Genomic DNA, 22041 nt, shown 5'->3' with positions numbered 1-22041 from the left:
TGTTAGATTAGCCAGGTTTACTGAGAACCATTAAGAATCCCAAATTTAAGAGGGCACAATCATCAGTTTAGTCACATGTAGTTTGAGCATTAGTTTAATTTTCAGTGAGAGACATTATTAGTCATTGGGATTATTTTTTCCTACATCATAAATTTTAATGTCACTAGAGGAAGGAAGCTTTGCCATCAAATGATCTCTTACATAAGAATAAGTGGGCTTAACGGTGGTTAATTTGTCATAGTTTTAATCATAGCGTAGGTTTTACATAAAATTGGAAAACATGATTTGGCTCATTCTTCTTCAAAACAGTGAACATACTATCAATCAAATGGCTGATATATGTGAGTTAATACAAAATAATCTACTTTCAGTGCAAAATAGATAAGAATAAAAGTGGATCCATTCCCAATGCTGTAAATGGTCAATCTTAAATCAAAGATCATTTCAAGAGAATATTATGTTTTGGAAAGGACTAACTGATGCTAAAATAAAATAACATTAAATTTTATATATTATTTATGAAAAATATAATTCTACTTCCTACCTTTTCTAAAAGGCAATGCTCATTGTAACTATACATTATAATGATTTATTAGTGGTATTTATAAACAATTATAATAAGTTTATACCTAGAATTCCTGCAATTATATAGTCTGCTTTTTCATAGTAGTAGAAGTCATTGTTGACCTGGGTCTAAAATTGAGTTTTTAATTGTAAATTCAGTAATAGGGGCTTTCTTTATGTCTGTTCTATTTGTAATTATGATTCCTAGTATATGTCTGTCTTTGTGCCAATTTCCCCTTATAAGGAATTACAGAATAGAACTACGGAAGACTTTTTTTTTTTTTTAATACAATGGCTGTGATGAGAGCTTACTGATAAAGAAATTTTTTCTAGGTGTTTAAAAATAAACCTGTAGAAAAAAAATAAGTATTGTGATCTACAGGAATTCAACTTGGTTAAGGTTAATATTCATAAGGCAAAGTTTTAGTACTAGATGTTCCTTATGACCTCCCATTGACTCCTGAAGATTAAGTCATTTTAAAGGGCAATTAATTTCCTGACAGGTTTAATTTTTACCATTTAAGAAAAAAAAAATCTGCACCTGGTTTTCATTTTTCTATACTTCATAACCTCTATGCAAAATGGGAGCCAGACAGAGATTATTAAACCTGGCCCTAAATTATTATATTTTTTCCCCAACAGGAATCAATTCATTTACAGCTTTCCAGTTTTTCCAGCCTGCAAGAGGAGGATAAATCTAGGGAAGATGACTCTGAAAGAGAAAAAGAAAAGGATAAAAACAAAGATAAAACCTCTGAAAAACCCAAGATCAGAATGTTATCAAAAGGTGAACGTGAACATATTTCCTTAACTTACTCAATTTGGGCACACATGTAGTCACAGAACACATTCTAGATTTCACAAGCATATTCACCTCCCACCAAACCCTGCATATAATTCTATACGTGTACGTATCTGTGTGTGTGTAAAAAATGTGAACTTGATTTTCTTTCTGTTTATAGTGTCATTACTTGTGTTGCTAGACAGGTTATTTTTAGGATCACATATTTCTTTGGATTCACATTTTAATCTTCTGTTTTCAGTGACAAGCTTGTACAAGGAATAAATATAAATCTGCCCTAAATTTAGGTTTCTTGGACCGATTAACTTGGATTGGTGAACAGTAATGATACCGAGTTTGATATCTTAACTCTCATGTTTATCTTAAAAGACAGAGAGTGGATTAGCAATTCTCAGTTCATAAGTGATATGGTCCCCAAAGTACAGATGTATATGTCAACGGAATACATGATTCACATTTTATCTGGCTCAGAATTTAGTCTCTGAACCCATCTACTATCAAGTAATGTTTATTTAAGAAATACCTACTTCTACTTCAATAAATCACTGTCCAAAAAGTCATACCTTTACAAACTGAAAACCTACAGTCCAAACTGTCCAAATTTTTGCCATACCTATCATGGTACAAAACAAAACTAAGTTGAAATGAAGAGTACCGTGAGTAAACAGGTTTGCAGTAGACTTAAACAAACAAACAAACAAACTGGACAACTGGGAAAGAATAGAGCATCTGGTCAACTGAGGAATGACAACCGCCTCTAACAGTTATGTGTTCTATAACCACACATCTGCTTATAATTGTTGTTTCTGCTGAGGAATATCTAAAATCCAAGGTGTATATGACAGTAAAGTAAAGTTCAGGTTTCTAAAACAGTTTTAGAAATTAAGCTTTGGACAGCATTAGGATATTTAAAAGTCTCGGGAATATTTAGTGTCGTCCTGTATTTTGTACTGATTAATAGATTGTCTCATAACAGAACATTCATTTTTTTTGCCTTGTTTTAAGAGAAAAAGGGTTCCATGGGATCTCAAACTCTTGAGCGCTCTCTCTGTAGGTGGGAGTTCTGTCATGTGGGGTTTGTGCCCTTGTTATTTACAATGCAGAATGAACACGTGATATTTGACTCCACCTCTCCCCCACACCCAGACTGTGCCCACTTCCCCTCCTATGACATTTGGATCTTTCCATAGTCAGGATTTATTGGGTGTTTTCAATCCCGGAATTTAATTTTCATTCCGATGTTATATTGCCAGATTGCTAGTTTTGAAACGTGTATTTTTATACCAACAGCTTCACCTAAAATTTATCTGAGCAGGGGGGAAACAGGATAGGTTGGGGAAACCTTTTCCACCCCACCTTTCCACCATCATTCCTGACAGCTCCGTCCTGCTATTTGTTTCAGATTGCAGCCAAGAATACACGGATTCTACAGGCATAGACTTACACGAGTTTCTGATTAACACATTAAAGAATAATTCCAGGTAAATTGTTAAATGAGCCTCTTATTTTTAGAAGGATCAAATAGAATACTACAATCAAAGTTATTAATCCAACACTTCTAAGAAAGCCATTGTAAAATGCAGATACCTTCCCTGACGTCTTAAACTATCTCGTGTATTTTTTTTCTGCTAATGGTTTGCATGTTTACTTTTTATAGAGAGTCTTAGTAACTGGGTAGTTACCCAATTAATAAATTATACTTTAACAGTTCTGCTTTTCAGATCACAAAAAGATACTGGCTAAGGGGGAAAAATAGCAAATACAAATTATTGTTGTCAAATAAGCCAATTATGTTTTAATGCAGCTATATATTCATTTACAGTCAATACTTGGCCTTCGTTTTGTTCCAGTTTCCTATTTATTGGAAATATACTATTTATTTGATGTGTTTTTTGATCCTAGTACTTTGCATGCCATAATTAACATTAAGACTACAAAATTTAGATATTTCAATATACTTAACAAATAAGATAAGGAATACTCTTAAACAATGAAATAATTTGTAATGAATGAAATGAAATAATATGTAAATGGTCAGCATATTCCAAAGAATGAAATAATATATAAATGGTCAGTATATTCCAAAGAAGAGTTAGATATAAGTTTGTAGCAGCATACATTAATCTTTTCCATACATTTAATTAATTCTTCAGGTTTTTGGAAGTGGAACATATGTAAAACCTTTTAAATTTAACATTTATTTTGCAGGGACAGGATGATACTTTTGAAAATGGAGCAGGAAATTATTGATTTCATTGCTGACAACAAGTATGTTAAACTGCAATGCTGGTTAATTTGATGATGTATCCTAGTTTGGTATTGGAGTTAAATTTTCCATTCTGGAAAGACTTAGGGATAGATAAAACATTGTTTAATATGTTCCTTGATTTGTTAAATGGAGACATTATTGGAGTTAGGAACTATATGCTGATGAGAATTGTTGCTTGGACCATGTGTGCTTCTGCTTGTTAAATTCCTGACAAAATGGCTATAAACAGTGGGCCACTGATTAGCATAGAGTAGCTGTAACAAGAAGAGACCCTTTTCATTTTTATTATAGTTTTTTAATGGGCTCCAGCTGGCTGCAGTCAGTTATGCCTGAAAATAATTGTGCTGCTTCAGTGTAAACCGTGTAATGACACATCTCCATATAGACATCTGCAATCACGTATTATGTCACATCATTTGTCCTGTGTCTGGCCCCGTTGATAAGGTATCATGGACTAAAATACAATACTGTCCAACAGACACTACATTCTCTTTGGCAAGAGAAATGTGCACCTATGAAACAAAGATGTTTATTGTAGCTTAATCAATAAATCTATAATAAGTAGAAATTTTTCTAGAAATTAGGACATTAAGTGATGTCAGAAATGCAATAGGCTTAGTGGTTTAGATGAAGGAGAAATAGTTTTGTGTGTATACTTGTAAAAGGTATTATGGGCAAAAAATGAAAATGCTGATTCCACTTTCTCTTGAATTATGTTCCAGTAATCATTATAAAAAGTTCCCTCAGATGTCATCATATCAGAGGATGCTTGTCCATCGAGTGGCAGCTTATTTTGGATTGGATCACAATGTGGATCAAACAGGAAAATCTGTTATCATCAACAAGACCAGCAGCACCAGAATGTAAGCCCCATCACTGTACTTATTTAGCATTTTCTTCTCATTTCTATGGATTCATTTATAAGATCACAGTATAAAACTCACAGTACATGACATTTAAAATGTGCAGTGTTATTTATCTCTTGCTCTTATCAGAAGTAGTGTGGCATTTATCTGTAGAAGATTATCGGAGAACCCAGAAAGTTTATAAAATTCAGACAATAAAGTGGATTTATTTCCTGCTCGTTTACACAGCTCCTGAAACATAATTTTCTTTCTTCCAACAGTACTCAATGAAATTACATACAAAGCTGTGAAAAATTTTATGTCAAAATATAACTTAAATTAAAAACAACAAATATTTTTAAATGACCATGACATACACAGAATAATTGCTATTTTCTTTCTTCTTTCTTCTGCTTTTTTAGACGTCTATCTTATTGTGGTTTCTGGAGTAATAAAAAGCTCCGAACCTAGAGGCAGAAATCCTGCCTCTAAAACCCAATTCTGCTTACTAGTTGTGTGACTTGGAGCAAGTTATTTAAAATCTGCCATCTCAGTTTTTTTCACCTGTAAAATGAGTTTTGAGCTAGATGAAACATCTAAGACTTAGCTCTGAAAAGAGGATGACAAGTTTTTTCCCCTTAAAATAATTGTTTGTTTTTCTCTTAATACCTGTTCATTGTTTCATTGAGTCACCAAAAGCATAATAACATGAGTAGTCATTTGCTTTGAAGCTTGGAGCTGTTTTTCTTGAACCTATATATCTTTTGAGTACCATACAAGCCAATTCTATAACAAAAGGCATGTTAAACTAAAAAACTGCCCACATAAAGCATCCATTTTTATAATTTTCTTTTTTCACAATGTGCTTGGTAAACTGTAAATTGCATGCTCTTTAGGAATGTTAGTGAAGGGAGCTTTCGTGTCAAGCAGAGTATCGTGGTTACAATACTCTATATTTTCTGCTCACCAGAGGTTGGGACAAGTGGGGATGGACATGAGGCTCTTTCTCAACTCAAGCATCAGTCTGTGCTCAGCAGAGGTAGGGGGAAAGTCATAGTGAAGAGAGCACAAACTGAGAGATCTGGGACCAAGGATGGCTATTATTAATATCTCAGGGACAATGAGCACTCCACTTCTGTGGGCTTCAAATTGCTTATATATCTGCAGGATAGTTTGAACTGAATCGTGTTTAAGGGCCCTTGAAGTCTCAGAATCATTCAGTCCTGTAGTTGCATTCTACTGTGTTAGCAAAACACATTTTAAAAATTTATCAGGTTCCTATTTTGTCTGATTGTTTACACAAGTGCCTCATATTTGAATAGTAGCAAAAATTAAAGGTAACTTTTAGAATCCTTTATATCTTCCCTCTCCATGCAATACTCTTTGTTGTTGTTATAGTTGTGTTGTTGTTTCTTATTCTTCATTTTTTTAATGGCTTTTAGATATCATCATGCAGGGACATGCTGATTGCAAAATAGAAAAGCAGTTGACTACTTCATTTTAATTTTTATCTTCTTCTTTGTCTATAAGGTCATAGCAAACGTGGAAAACTCCCATAGTTCAAGTATATTAAATGTGACACAGTTTCAACTGGTGGACAGTAGATTTATTTTTAACTCACACCAATTTTGCAATCACATAGTCATAAATACTAGTACATATGTTTTAGACATGTTTCCTTAGAAAATGGCTTTGAGAAAATTAAGCGTTATATCAAGACTCCTGGTCAATTTTGAGTGCTGGCTCTAAACCTGATCTGCCTGGTATGATAGCCAAATATGGCTATTTATGTTTCAATTCACATTTATTAAATTTATATAAAATTTAAACTTTAAAATTCAGTTCCTCTATCAGGTGAGCCACATTTCAAGCAGCTATTGGATAGAGCAGATATGGAACACTGATATGATTTTAGAACTTTCTATTGATCAGCTCTTTTTAAATCCTTGTGTTTCCTGCAAGTTCCCAAATACCACTGGAGAACATAATTTGTCCTTTAAAACTTTTATTTTCTGGCTAGTAGGTATCATATTACTAGAATTTTTCACTTCTAGAAGAGTGCCAGCTTTTTTTTTTTTTATTAATGGCCATTTAAAAATAGATGCCACATGTTTATACCTTTAGGAAGAGTTAAAAGTAAGTGCGTGCAGAGAACACCCTCTCGAAGTTACAATTGCTACAACAATAAGGCCAGGGCTCAGTCTCTGGCTAACTCCTTACTCTTACACACCACCATTTAGGCACCCTTTCATGAGTCAAAGCAAATCATGCCTAAATAAAAAAGGCAAATGACTGTATGTCATGGACTTTCAAGGTATTTACTGAAGGGTTGAGCTCAACAATGTTCAATTCATAGCTGTCATGTTCTACTGTTCTATTCTAACTACATTTCTGACCATCCTCTATTTGAGTGGCTGTTGAGGGATGGTGGTGGTTCATCCTCTATTTGAGTAGTTCTTGAGGTGGGGGTGGATAACTGATGTATTTTAGCACACGAATAAAGAGGATGAATTAAATCTCTGTATCCCAATAGGAACAAATCACAGTTTTCAGAACCTGAATCATCGTCAGCAATTTTAGTGAAAAGAAGTGTTGTTTTGTGGAAAATTGTGTTTGATTTTAAAAGTCTGTTGCCATGCTCTTTGGGGTTGAAGTTCAAAATGGGGCATTATATTCAAAACGTTCTATTTAAGTTCTAAGTGTCTTGGTTTCTTTGGTTTTGTGAAAAACTTCAGAGTTGTCTTATCAAGACAATCAACATGGGTTGGTCATGGGAACCATATTAACTTCAAAATATTTCTGGATTGAAATGTCTTCATTTATTTAAAGGAGGGAATACTGAGATGAGAGTTCCATGTGAGTTTTGTGTTTGGGGAATACCTTTTCAATGTCTAGAGTTTTAATGCTACTCCAGTGCAAACACATGAAATGCATATTTTAATGGCACTATAGCCTGAGAGAAATGAAGAAAAATGTGGATTGAGGGTATTTTTGTTTACTAAGAGGTAGAGGAAAAAAAACTTCCTTTTATATTGTTCGTCTTCAGTGACACTTCAATACTACTCTGACATCAGTGTTTAAATAATTGTAACTATTTCAGCTCCTTATTGGCTAGAATTTATTTCCCAGAATCCTGATTTTCTAGATGATAGGCAGGCTAAGTAACTATAAAATGTGACTTGAGAAGGTTAGGTTTTTCATGGAGAAGAAAGAATTTCACATGAAGTTCAAAATATTCAGATCATAACAATACATTCTGTGAGGATTACATATGTGTGTGTACTGCACTGACCTCTAGTATTTTTAATAACATACTCAGATATAATCTATCTGCTCTTTTATGATGAAAACAACTCGTCTCAGGATATGCTTCTGTTTGTTAGATATCATCCCTTACTTATAATAACATTGCCTACAGCTTATTCATTTCGCCAAGCACTTTACATCTTGTAATAATATACATTTTTGTGAGGTAATGTATATTATTACATTTAATACAAAAAACCTTACTATATAAATAATTAAAGCTTCATTTTGCAGAAGAAGAAAATTAGGCACAAACTGAGTTTTAGTTTGGGGCTTACGGAGAAGCAATGGTTAGCATGACTGGGACCTAAACCAGTGTGGCTAATATTAAAAAGATTTTTTTAAATAATCTTATTCTCTTAAAGCAAAAATACCCAGAAATTATTGAGCAGAGCCTTCAAGAAGAGTCCCTGGATTGGCTGAAAATTGCAGTCCTTTTAAGTCCTTTGTTGTCTGATAAAAAACAGTGATTGATGGACAAGATATTTTTGAAGATTAACTCAGTGGTATCATTAAGTAACAGAGCCTCCCTACAACTTGATAGGTCTTGCTAGATTTGCTGTGCTTATTACTGCCACAAGACGTGATTTTTTGAAGGAATGCATATATATATGCATTATATATAAATATATATTTAGATATTATACATAATGTAATACATATTTATATAAATACATATTATATATAAAGTTTAAATAAATATGAAGTTTAAATAAATATAAAAATTTAAGCTTTACTCCATTTCACTCTTTTTTTTCTAAGAATGAAAAAGCCATATTTATTAATTATGTTCGTAAGGGGGAGTGAACCTCTTTATTTTTTTATTTCAAAATTACTGCCACAGCAATCTGATTGTTCAACTCCCTGGATTTATGCCACATCTACAAGAGCATCAAGTGCTGTGAGAAGCAGTGAGACAAGATGGAAAGATAGTTGAAGTAAAGTCAACTGTCTAGAGATTTTACATTAATACGTTCCAGGTTTCTGTAAATTACCTGATAAGAGCAGAGATGTTATTTTTTTGCAGTCATATAATACACACAGACAAAACTTTCCAGATACTGAAAACATATTTCCAGCAACTACAACTCACCAACAACAGAATTCAGTGGCGGTGGTCACACAAAAAATTACAAGATAAGATTCATGTCCTCAAACGTTTTACACTATAGTTACAGTGGGGGAATAATTTCAGAATCTCAGTCATCTTAAAACTTGAAAAATGTAGTGCAACTCTTTGTAGATCCAAGGTAGACACGTAACAAATATCTAGACAATAACTCCATAATTGAAGGAACACTATACCAAACATCCAGCAGAACGTATGTAACAGATTCATTGGGGACTATCTGCCCGTCCATTTCATGGTTCAAATAGGCATTTAGGAAGACTTTGAGAAAGGATAAGACTTAAACAAATGTAGTGAGGAGGGGGATACATGGTAAGCTGGAGTATGGGGTATAAACGAACATAAGATAAAAATCTCTACATTTTTTGCACATTTACTAAGAGCTGGGCATTTTGTTGAGATGGTTGTGTTAGGTTTTCACAGCCACCTAATGAAAAGGATTTTTTAAAATTATTTTTCTAACTGTACTGAAGAGAATATGTACCAAAGGAAAATTAGTGAATTGTCTAAAGTCACACTGCTGCACAGTGGCAGCAGGATGCTAATTCAGGATATTTGACCTCAAATCCAGGAGAGTTTAAAACAATGTTCTACTGGCTGGAGGCAAATATGGAGAGAATGATATTGTCAATGACAGTAGGAGGCTACATAAGTTTGAATAGAATCTTGAAGGCGGGCAGCTCTTAGAGCTTTAGAACATGAGGCTTGATGTGCATAACATGATACTTTAGAAAGGCTAGTCTGGTATTGACTAATGGGATATATTCAAAAGGAAATGACCAAAAGTAGAAAGACTTGGGTGAGTACTGCTGTCACCAAGGCATGGGGCTGGAACATTTATGAAAAGTAGGAAATAATATTTGTGTTCATTTGGGAAACAGTTCAAGGTGGTACTGTCACCTGAGAAAACTGATGCACTCTAGAGAATTAGTAAAGGTAGTCACCTTTCCTCCACAGCACCGCATTTTTGTTGGTGCTCAGAGCTAACCAGAGTAAGAGCAGATTTGTGTATGTGACCAGTAGCCTCCAACCACACCTTTTGGTCTACAAATTGGGTCTTAATAGCTGGGACTCCTGTAACAAATGGAGTCACTGAGCTGAGAAGCCCTCCACGTTGTGTTCCTTCACCTTTAGTTAGTTCCGGTCTTCTATCCCGTTGTAGATTGCCAGAAATATGTTTTGCTCTGACACTTTTTTATTTTTTTATGGAATTTTTTGTCAGCTGTCAGATTAGGTGATGATGCTGAATGAGACCCTTGCCAGGGCGAAGGTATTAGGGTCCATGTTATTTTGATATTATAAATGATATTTATAATAGATTTACTTTACATAATGTAACATTTTTGATATTTAGGATTTAGGCTAAAAATATGACTGGTGATCTTATCAAAATATTTTAAATGCCACAAATATATGTGTCTTTCTATATAAGAAATTTTGCCCTTCTCTTTCTCTCACTTTGTGATCTTCAGTTTCTCTCTCTTTCACTCATTTTCTGTGTTTGACACAAAGCAGTTTATTGTTGTTCTGTTAGATATATTTTTAACCTTCCTCTTCTTCATCCCAGAGAAAGGATGCACACTTAGAGTGTACCATTGGAGACTAGGAACCATCCTCTTGCACTAGGGTTTTCCAAAAATCCAAGATCAGCCACAGGCAATGAGAATCCCATGTGTATCTGAATGTTTTTGCACATGTCAGAGCAAGTGTTTAACTCATCCCAGATAATTTTCATGTTAAACGATTGTCATCTCTTGAACATTTTTTGTCTTTTACATCCACCCACTGTCGTTGCCTCAAATCCCCTGCGCTGACAGTGCAGAACAAATAAAGGAAATAGCAAATCCACCAAAAGAGAGTGGATACAGGCCCTAGAAACTGTGAAACAAAAATAGTGGCCCAAAGGCATTGATTTGAGGCTTAAGTGCCCAAGGACATACCCAGTGATCCTGAGAAGTGTGGGCCTGGGTATTTTGCCTGGAGTGATGAATGGTGTGTAGTGACTATGGCAGTTTGTTTATTGTATGTTCCAGAAAGGATGACTAACTGAGTTGGCTATTTGGTGGATCATAAAAGCCATGAAACTCATTCTAGAACTAAATAAAGCTTCTCTATAGATAGAGCAATGGAGACCAATTGATTTTATTAAGAACCCCTGAAGTGATAGATATTTACTACGACATCAGCAAGAAGGATTGTGGGACTTTCCACTTTCTCAGTGGGTAGACCCAGACAACAGTGGACAGCAGTATGCCAAGGTCACAGAACGTCTACCGTGTTTAGTTTTCTGAAGAGGCTAAAGCTGAAAATGGGAATCCTTGGTGTTTGGCCCTTAAGCATTTCACTCCCTGCAGGTGATTAAGTACATTTATAACAAAACAAAATAAAGCAAAATATGCTTTTCCTTCTGTGTTTATTATATTTATCTTCCTTTGGCTAGGAACGTGTGTGGCTCTGTGAATAAACTGAGCAGCATCCTGATGTGGATGCTCCCTTAGTCATCCTCTGAAGAAGATGAAGCATCAATTTATTTAAGTGCCTCTTAAAAATCTATGAGTGGTTGGTTGGCATCCTGTCATTTCTAAACATGGTAAATTTACTCTGCACTTTTTACAGGAATGGCAGTGAAAATCATCTGACTAGTTGCCAAAGATCAGAAACCTAAGAATCACATTGTTCTCAGGAAAACTATGAAACTTTATTTACTGAGCAAGGCACTTTGTTTTTTAATCTATACTCAGGCTCAAAATGAGATTTATTTGTTCACATTGGTCAAACTCCATATCATTTTCTTCAAATATTATATTTTCTCCATATTATTATTCTCAAATACCTTAGAGAATATAAGATTCTGTAGATGAGTTAGGTAAATACTAGAAATATACCGTAAGAAGGAACATAAGTTTGTTGTATTCCTTCCCCTACTTGAAATTATTTATGGGCCTTTGAGTGTGAATGTATAATTAACCATTTGGAATGTATATTTAACTATTTTTGGAAATGAAACATGCATATATGTTCTATAACATAGTATCCTTAATATAATATTTTATAGAGATTTTCTGTGGAGTCATGATATGTTTAATAATTTTTTTTATTTATTTATCTATTTTGCTCATGACATCCTAGGTAGATAAAGCTAAGCCATTTTAAAGGAGAGAAAACTGAGATCCATCTCTTGATCTTATCTAGTCAATTCACAGAAGACCAAGATCAAAATTCAGTACTACTGTCACTCAGCCATGACTCTTCTCCTAAAGTTAGGGAAAGAGGAATTAACATTAACAGGCTTAATACTCTCAAATAATGATGAAAAGGAGAGAAGTAAACCAAGCACTGTTCTTTAACTCATACCTATTGATTCACTTATAAAATTTCTAATTTGTATTTTATTGCCTTTAAAATTCAGCAGAGAACCAAATTAAACAACATCAGTACTAACTTAGATGGCAAAAATATGATGCCAAAAAAAAGTCACCTGTATCACCAAACACACTGGATTCACAATTGCCTTGGTGTACTTAGAAGTGACACAAAACTCTGTTTCATGTTCTTAAATTATGTCAGATGAAAATCATTTCTCAAGTGTTCAGTACTGGGCTTTGAACAAAAGAAGTACAGGCTATAGCACATGTTAATTCTTTTCACTGTTTGAGGAGCCATGACAATTTTGATCAAGACTGTATGTGTGTATGTGTGTGAATACATAGTGTGTAACTACAGGAGTGTCTGTGTGTGTAAATACATACTACGTATCTTACAGTTTAGAAGCTAAAAGTTCATCATACATATACCTACTAGATATAGTATTTTCCTAAATGTATAATAGGTTTGGAAGAAGCAAGATTATTGTGGCTCGATTTCCTCAATCTGCATCTTTGCTTGCTATAGGCAGCAAAGTACCTGAGGGTTTCCCTTGTGTCTTCTAAATCCCCCCGTAGGGCTGACAGTCATTTTAGCACTTGTACTTTGGGAAGTTTCAGAGAATACTTGAAGGTGAGATTCTGGTTGTGTATAATGAATATGATAATAATAATAACATGTTTTAATGTTTAGTACAACTCTTCAAACAATAAATTGGAATCTATCAAGAGCAGTGCACATTTACATAACACTTTTTTTTTTTTTTTTTTTTTTTGAGACAGAATCTCGCTGTCGCCCAGGCTGGAGTGCAGTGGCGCGATCTCGGCTCACTGCAAGCTCCGCCTCCCGGGTTCACGCCATTCTCCTGCCTCAGCCTCCTGAGTAGCTGGGACTACAGGCGCCCGCCAACACGCCCGGCTACTTTTTTTTTTTTTTCGTATTTTTAGTAGAGACGGGGTTTCACCGTGTTAGCCAGGATGGTCACGATCTCCTGACCTCGTGATCCGCCCGCCTCGGCCTCCCAAAGTGCTGGGATTACAGGCTTGAGCCACCGCGCCCGGCCTTACATAACACATTTTATCCCACAACCTGACTTCTTCCAATGTACAGCCCTTCAGGTACCACAGTGTTCTCAGAGGAGCATAGCCTTTACCTTCCCGATCTTCACTTCCCACCTTCTGGGCTTCAAGCCAGAAAAATGAAAAAAATATATATAGCTTTTATTTACATGTACCAAAAATATTTGCCAATTCCCTATCAAGTAAACTACACTAGTAATTCTGTACCTTCACTGGGATTGAAATACTGCATTTGCATATGGGCTTCAATGGAATACTTTTTTATATAATATTACAATATATAAGCAAAAAGCCTTTTGTCTCAAAAAAAAACAATTATATTCAACAGTTTCCAAAGAAAACATCACTTTCAGAAAAATATGACAGCCATATTTGGAAATACACAGATCAATCTATTATTTTAGTATTACAATACAGATTATATCTATCCTACTTAAGGTTAACTCTAAGGAAAATTTTGGATCAATAATTATTGTTGTGCCTTTAGATTGTTTCTACTCAAAAGATATGAACGGTGTAACTATAGTTTCTAAAATTCGTTAAGTGCTTTACTAGTGCCTAGCACTGGGCTTAGTAGCTTACTCACATTATTGTGCATCTACATAATCCTCCCAAGCAAGTTAAGTATTATATTTTCTATTTTTTATAAGAAACCAAACAAATAACAGCCCTCTCCCTCAGGGAGGTTAAATATATTGCAGAAAGTCACACAGTAAGATGCAGAGCTGAAAAGACATAATTGTTTTTAGGCTTGCTTCTCAGTGTTATGCCTGTATGCTCAAAACTATTTCAGTTATTGAAACTATTGCTATTTCAAATATAGTATGCTAGTTTATGTCCATTTTATATAAAGAAATTAAGTTATGTATTAAAATGCAATGGTTGTTTTAAGGGAGTGGAACTTTGAGTCATTGTATGTATTAATGCTACTATCATTTAACGTTCTTATAGCACTGAAATGGAAGGATGGAGAACTTAAAGAAAAAAAAAGTACACCAGTAGTTTAGCCCTGATTTTAGTCAGTTTATTACCACTGATAAGAAAAGCCTGAGATTAGAAAACTTGCAAGAAATTAGTACCCTGGAGCTGAAAAAGAAATCACTCATCATCAATTCAGTGTTGGAAGTGAAAACAAGTGAATTCAACATGCAAAGTGTTGTGCCCTTCTGTCAAAGTAGCACCAGAGAGAAATAAATGATCAAATATGTTGAACCAAATATCACATTTGTAGATTAACACTAGATTATTTGTTTATAAGTTTACTTAGAAAATACCACTGGAGTTTTTGAAAATTTTATTTTTTTTTTATTATACTTTAAGTTCTAGGGTACATGTCGGGAGGTGGGGGACTGGGGGAGGAATAGCATTTGGAGACATACCTAATATAAATAACGAGTTGACGGGTGCAGCAAGCCAACATGGCACATGTATACCTATGTAACAAGCCTGCACATTGTGCACATGTACCCTAGAGTTTTTGAAAATTCAAGGAGCCTAAAATTCTCCTAGGCTAATCCTAAATCTTAATCATGATTGAGATTGGTGATAAATCGATCAATGGAATCAATTTGGTGGAATCCTCAATTTTAGGCTAATCCAAAACTTTTCAAGTTTTACATAGGGGCCAAACAATCTGTAAAATGATCCCCATGTAAAACTTGAAATGTTTTGATAATGTCAAGAACCTAGGCATATATTTGATGTTATCCTCATATTTTAGAATATATGTGTGCAGTATTTCCTAGATAATTCATATAAGATCATCCTCCTATCATTTAGAATTGCTGTTCTATAAAGTAATTTTTCTACTGTAGACATTAGTTTTCATTTGTGGGAATTCTAAGTATATAGGTAAACTTGAAGAAATAAATCTGTTTTGTTAAGCTAAGTATATCTATCTGACCTGTGTGACTGTTAGGTGCTGTTGCCAACACCATGCTCAATACAGATAATCAAGCTCACACACCTAGTATATAATATACCAGGTCTGAATTGCATGTGATTACTTTCCCCTTTTAAAACTTCATATTTTCCCCTTTTTTCTTATCCTTGTAATCTTTCTCTACAACATCATTATTTAGTCTTCTCCTATAGTTAAGAAAAAAGAGATCTTCAGAGTGGACAGTATTATTTAGTTATTATCATTATATTATCATTAGTAAGTGGATGTTTATATAGATAGATCAAAAAGGACACAGCAATAAAGGGAGTGATTGGCAGGGTAGGAGTGGTTGACATATACTAGAGGGCCTTAGAAGCAGGGAGCATAATTAAATCTGGTATTTTTAAAAGTAGCAGTGCAGTAGAACAATTGAGAATTGGTTTGACAAAACAAAATATCTAAATGCCTATTTTAGGTGATTGTAATAATACATGCTATGAAAGAATATGTTCTAAATATTCAAAATATGTGAATATGTTAAATATCTATTATCCAGTAATTGGATACAACCACTACTAAGTTGTTGAATTGGTTTTCTATCTTTTTAAGCTAATAATTTTCATTATTTTGTTGTTATACAATAATAATTATTTTCATAAACACAAATATATAAAAGGTTAAAACAAAATTGCCTCATTGTGACATACTCACTCCTAGCATTATTATTCTTACATATTGTAGTTTCAACATAAATATGATCAAAATATATCTATGTTTTTATTAATTGCTTTTCTATGTTACTCAATATTATTGGATATAATTTTATAGAGCCACATATCATACATTACATACCTTAAATTACTTACCTAATCTACTATAGATTTTTCACTATTTTGCTGTGGTGAATGATGGAACTCTGCATTCATTTATTATTTTCTTTGGATTCATTATTAGAAATGGAACTACTTTGTCAGGACAAAATGATATTTAAAAATTTTCAAGTCTCCAAATCCATGTAGCCAAATTGTTTGCCAGAGCAGAGGTACCAGTGTAAGAAATGTCTTACAAATGCATGTTGTTTTTAAATGTTGTGCTTAATGTTGTTGTTCATGAAAAGTCTTATGTTAAAGGAGAGTCAAAGAGTTGGTTTGCATGCCTCTGCTTATATATACATTACACTATAGAAACAGAGAAGAATAAAATGAATTTTGCAAGGGTGTTACAAAATTTAGAACAAGAGTTTGAAAGGTGCTAATAAAGAACATTGGCTACTTAGCACTGCACATATTAAGTTTATAAGATATAGTCTCATTTAAAAGAAAATGAAGTGGTATAAAATGACAAACTGATAATGCAAATTGTGAGGTACACTTATTTAAAAAGAACTAGGACTTTCCTATTTTCAATACAATACATCCAAAATGTACATATTTTTAATTGAAAATTTTTGAAATATTAAGGGAACAGTGTCATTAGATTTCTCTAATTTGTTTGACTATTAAAGTGCTTTTGATAGGTGTCTTACACCATCAAAATATTTTATACTGTTGTGCATAGAAACTTTTATTTTTTGAGATACGTATATATATTGATAACCACCTTTCAGTTACTCAGATGAAATTCAAGACTTCTGTCTATGACTCTACGTATTCAGTAGAATTAAATTCTTCATTTATGTTTGGAAAATAAGGGAAGGATTAAGGTTAACTATTTGGAAGAAAAGTAATAAATCCGGTCTTAAGAACCTGGCAGTAAGGTAAACTATTAAAATACTTCAAGATAAGAAAGATTAAAAATAATAATAATAAGTGCTCATCTATTTCAAGCTTCAAGGGGAAAAAAATTAAAACTGGAACTGAATGACTAGAAGACAAGAGTTGGATTATCTTCACTCAGCCACACTGTTTGTCAATTCATGAGCTATGCCTAGTTAAGGAACAATGAAGAATTAATTCTGACTTTTCAAAGGTTTGATTGGGGTTGCCAAGAAATTGACCAGAAATGCCAGTGCTCTTCACTACACATGAACAATGAGTTTCACAGTAGTTATGTGCTACAAATTGTGGAAAAACATATTTTTACCTTCAGAAGAAGAAAGTATTTTTCACCTAGAATAAGCATTACATTTATTTTCCATGCTTTTTTGATGATAATATAGAGAAAGATAGAAATAATGCCATATGTACTAAAATCTACCAGAAAAAAATAAGTTAGGCATGAATGATGCAGGGCTGTAATATATATAGTGAAGTCTAGTCATCACTGATTTAATAAATACCACAACCTTTTGCATTTTTGAGAATGTTTTCATCCAATTACATTCACATATTAATACATTAAAAGTTATCCATTACCATTTTAAATAAAGGTCTACAATACATTATTTTAGTTATATTCATTTTATTGCTTAGAAATAATATTGCTATGGTGGTAAATTAACTGTGAAAGGGAGTTGAGTTTTCAAAGCTATAATATAATGGTACATTACCAGTAATTTTTAGTTTAATCACTCGCAATACTTCAGGTGTATGCCTTAGTTTGCGTGAGCTTAAACTGCAAAAATTGTTCTTTAGCACTATAATCATAAACAATTCTCTATAAAATCAACCTAGAAAAATTTTATTAGGTTCACTTGAATTTTTAAGCAAAATTCAAATAGTTTATGATCATTCAATATTTCTGGAAAAATATAAAAGGATTAATAATTTGAACTATTAAATTCCAGCATTTGAGAAAAACCTAAGGTGTTTGAAATGCAGTTATTAAGGATGTGTTTTGCATAATTTTTATCATTAGGAAATATTTTTGCTCCAAACAATATTTATATTATTAATTAGAATAAGCCTTTTGATTACTTTTTAGTTATGTTGTAGATGCATTTTTTCTAAATATATGAAAAACAAATAAATGACTACTACGAAGAAATGGAAATGATATTTTTAAAATAATGTTTAAATAGCTGCTTTAAAGATTCAATGACACTTGAAACTGAGAAGTTCCAAAACTAGGAAGGCCACGATTTTCATTTACACTTCCATGTCTTCCTAAGATACTCTCAGATTTAAAACAAACAAAAACATTTGTTTTTATAACATGGTTAATTTTAGTCAGTATAAATTGAAACATAAATCTGATTTTTAAAGAGCTCACTAATGCTCTAAATTTGAATTTATACTCCTACTAACTAAATTATCTTCTGATTTATAATTATAGGATTTAAAATTTGATATATTATTAAGTGACTTTTTATCTGTCCCTGAATTATAGTGATTTATGAATAGCTGTGCTAAATGTTCATTTGTTTATACATTGGTTAATTTATTTATTCAGCCAAATGCCTCTCAGGTACCAGGCATGGTTCTAGGCACTAAGACTTAAGTATTTAAAAAAGACAAGGTCTGTACTGACATGAAACTTAAATTCTAATTCTGGTTAGTGTGCTGAAATCTCACTTTAATGCTTTTCAACCTAAATAAGTCAATCTATAACAAATTCATTTTATGCTCATGAATCAGAAAGTCCGCATTCTGAGATCATTTTATTTGTAAATGAACATTTACAGAGTATTACAAACAAATACAAACAAAATTTCTGTAAATTTAGAAGTTAGTAAATCATTTCACTTAACTGGAGTTTATCAGATTACAGAGCCTGGGGATATTAGAAGACACCAAAATAGCATTGATACAATCAACATCTGTATTTAGGTCAGCATCCTAATGTCACTTGCTATGGAAAAAAAATGTGTAACAACATATAAATATTGGTTGAAAATGTTAGAGTGCTTAAAAAAATCTGGAGAATTTCTAGTGTTTACAGGGAACTGCAAGTCTACTCTGTAATATCTTTACAGTGTAATAAGAAATTGAAGTGTCTTGTTACTATGCTACACTGAAACATGTTTAATTTCTCTACTGTAAATGGCCTTTTCATTGTAAAGTACAGGTTTACTTCTTTAGAATACTAATTTTAATATGTCATATTAGCACTTTCAGGTTTTTGGTTACATTTTAAGTTTGGTGGAAAACATTTACATTGAAAAGTAGGATAATTTGATGGAGGAATTTGGTTCTTTATTTTGGGGTTTGAGGGCCTTCAGCCCACTGTGTACAATAGAGAGGAACAAAACTGAGTCTCTGGAAGGATGTGACTAGGCCGTGTGATGCCTGTGGATTACTGGGCAAATTAATAAATGTGAAATCAAAAGAAGCATGGAGGGATGGTTTCCTTGTCTTTAAAAGAGGCAAAAAATACTTGCTTCTGCACCAAACTTTTATTGTAAGGATTGAATAAGATATTGATACCATGTTCTAAAAATTATACTCTAACTCTAGAGTTAAAAAACTCTAACTAATGTTATTCCAGTTTTTTGCTATTGTCTGCTCATCAAAATTATTATAATTTATGTACACGTATTTAAGGAAAGAAAAAAATGCTTCTCATCAAGATTTGAATTATACACTTAAACTACTTCTTTATTTTCAAAGTGCTATTTGCTTATTTTGGAGCTAGGAGAAAATGATAAGTTTCTCTTAATTACTGGTCACTCACATTACACAACAGACACTGTGAGTGGCTTCCTAATGACTCAAAGCATAATGAACCCTGTAGGAACAGAAAACCTTCTAGGCTTCAGAAGTAATATATCAGATATGACAGAGACTCTTTAATGAAAGTCATAAATTTTAACTGTCTAAACCAGAAACAAATGTTTTAGCACTTCCTCTGTGGATGAACCCACGTCCAGATCATTCATTGAGTTCTGTGGTCTGCAATGACAACTGTGAGAAATTAACAAGGAAGTGGAGCCCTTTCCTTTAATAATACCAAATGATTAAGAGGACCTAAAAAAAAATCAATTGACTAATCAATAGTGTGTAACTGCTTGAAGCATTTTCCCCAGCTAATCAGCCATTAAGTTGTTTAAACTAAATACCTCCGTTTTCTCCAATTACTGAACTGACTTACAAGACATGGTCAAGGGTGTCAGAGTCTACTGGAGACAAATTCCAGAGCTTTTGTTATTGGAGGAGACAGAAAATAATTTTTAAGTGATCCTCTCTCACTACACAGTCCAAAGACTCTTAAAAGGGAAGATGTGATAGAAGATATTCTGCCGGTTTCCAGACATTGGTGAATTAATGTGTTACTCTCAAGTTCTAAACATGTATATTTGTTTGAGAATATGGGTAGGAAGTTATTTGAATTCAAGAGTAATAGAGGTCAAAATAACTAAAGAAAACATCTATACAATATATACAGGCGGGCCTTTAAATTTGTTTTTCAACTTCAGCCATGATGAGCAGCATGTACCAAACAAGACCCCAAATTCAAAACAACAAAAAGTATTCTAACAACATGTGAAGTGACATATTATTACCTACCTGTATATTGCCAGCAACTCTAGTGTCAAAACCACTTGTAAACTTTTAAGTTAAATGACACTGTGGGGGAAGAACAACACTAAGAAATAACTTTAAACAAGGGGAAAAAACTTTTTATTGATATGTTTTACTTTGCTGGCAGACCAGAGCAAAGGTTTTGTGAACATTTAAAAGATGAAAAAGGTGAAGAATCCCAGAAGCGGTTTATCTTGAAGCGAGATAACTCTAGTATTGATAAAGAAGACAATCAGGTTGGTTCTCAAGTTTGAGAGTGGCTGACATTGTTGTTTTTGAAGGTGGGCTGACTGATGTTCTTGTCGTCCCTCTGTTGTCCCTGCCTTCCCTCCAATCCTCCCCTGCCTCTGATACCACTGTCCTATCTCCAACCTCCTTCTCCTCCTTGCTTCCTCCTTTGGCATTCAATGGGTAGCAAAAAAAAAATATGTCCTGGTTGCTTTAGCAATGGCTCTGTGTTGGGCTGCATGGGTGGTGCTTGGCGCAGTTTCCGCTGCATGTCTGGGGGGGTCGGGATGCCACAGGCTCCGAGCTGTGGAGAAAAGCTATGTCAGTCGCATTTCCAGATGTCTGTGTAACTATGGCAGTCGTTCCACTCCCTACAGCTTTGTCCTTCAGTTGTGCACAAATTGAGCTGGATTATCAATACGGACCGATGATCAACCGGTGTAGCTGTAAAGAACAAACCTTGTTATGGTGAGGACAGGTGGATTTTGCAACTATCCTAAAATAAGTCTTCACAGAAAAGAACTGAGTTCATGTTTTAGTCTTTTATCCCCTCTCCTTCCCATGTTTTATGGTCCATGTAAATTGTCTGCTTGTTTTGCATGAAGTGTAGCAGAATTTTATCCTTGTGTATTTTGCTTGTGACAAAATATTATGTTGTTCTAGAGTAGCCTTATTTGTGGTACCTGGACAGGAGCAAAGAGACTTTACTAAAATCTCTTCTTTAGATGGGGGTGCTATGGGATCCAGGGTGATTAGAAGAAAGCTAAGTAAATGGCAAAAAAAAATTCCACAAATTTTTAAATGATAATAACAATAGAAAGTCATATAAATGCCATTTCAATTATACTTTGTGTCTCTGACAATCAAAATAGACTTTTTTGAAAATGACTTTGCTTTAGAATTCTTAAAGGTAAGACAATATGCATCTCAAGTTATCATTTTAATCACTCTCGGTGAGTCATTCAGCCAGTATGTGCATCTCTGACGCACTTTTTAAAAACTTGTTCATCATTTGTATCTCGTTTCCTCCCACTACCACCAAGCTACACCATGGCTCCTGTTGACTATGAAACATGTGCCTGTGTCATGTTTAGTGGGTGTCTGTTGAATGGATGGATGAATGTGGTTAGTGCAGAGCAGTTTGTGAGGAATGGAAAGAAGAGACGGAAGGAGAC

General features: G+C 33.7%; 1 protein-coding gene across 49 annotated transcripts in view; it reads left to right on the top strand.

The window, feature by feature from the left end:
- Positions 1-22041, top strand: part of ARPP21 (cAMP regulated phosphoprotein 21) — a 156776-nt gene that overhangs the window by 48880 nt on the left and 85855 nt on the right. For 44 of the 49 annotated variants that reach the window (XM_055283923.2, XM_055283736.2, XM_055283671.2 and 41 more), the window contains 5 exons: positions 1207-1351; positions 2769-2847; positions 3575-3634; positions 4358-4498; positions 20766-20874. In XM_055283923.2, coding sequence (XP_055139898.2) covers positions 1207-1351; positions 2769-2847; positions 3575-3634; positions 4358-4498; positions 20766-20874 — 534 coding nt within the window. Of the gene's footprint in view, positions 1-1206; positions 1352-2768; positions 2848-3574; positions 3635-4357; positions 4499-20765; positions 21234-22041 lie in introns of those variants that run through there. The other 5 variants (XM_055283977.2, XM_055283985.2, XM_055283952.2 and 2 more) reach the window with 4 other exon arrangements.

The sequence above is a fragment of the Symphalangus syndactylus genome, chromosome 1 (genome assembly GCF_028878055.3).
Source record: "Symphalangus syndactylus isolate Jambi chromosome 1, NHGRI_mSymSyn1-v2.1_pri, whole genome shotgun sequence".
Classification (NCBI taxonomy): domain Eukaryota; kingdom Metazoa; phylum Chordata; class Mammalia; order Primates; family Hylobatidae; genus Symphalangus; species Symphalangus syndactylus.
Note: the sequence above shows the minus strand (reverse complement) of the source record. Positions and strands in the feature narration are given on the sequence as shown.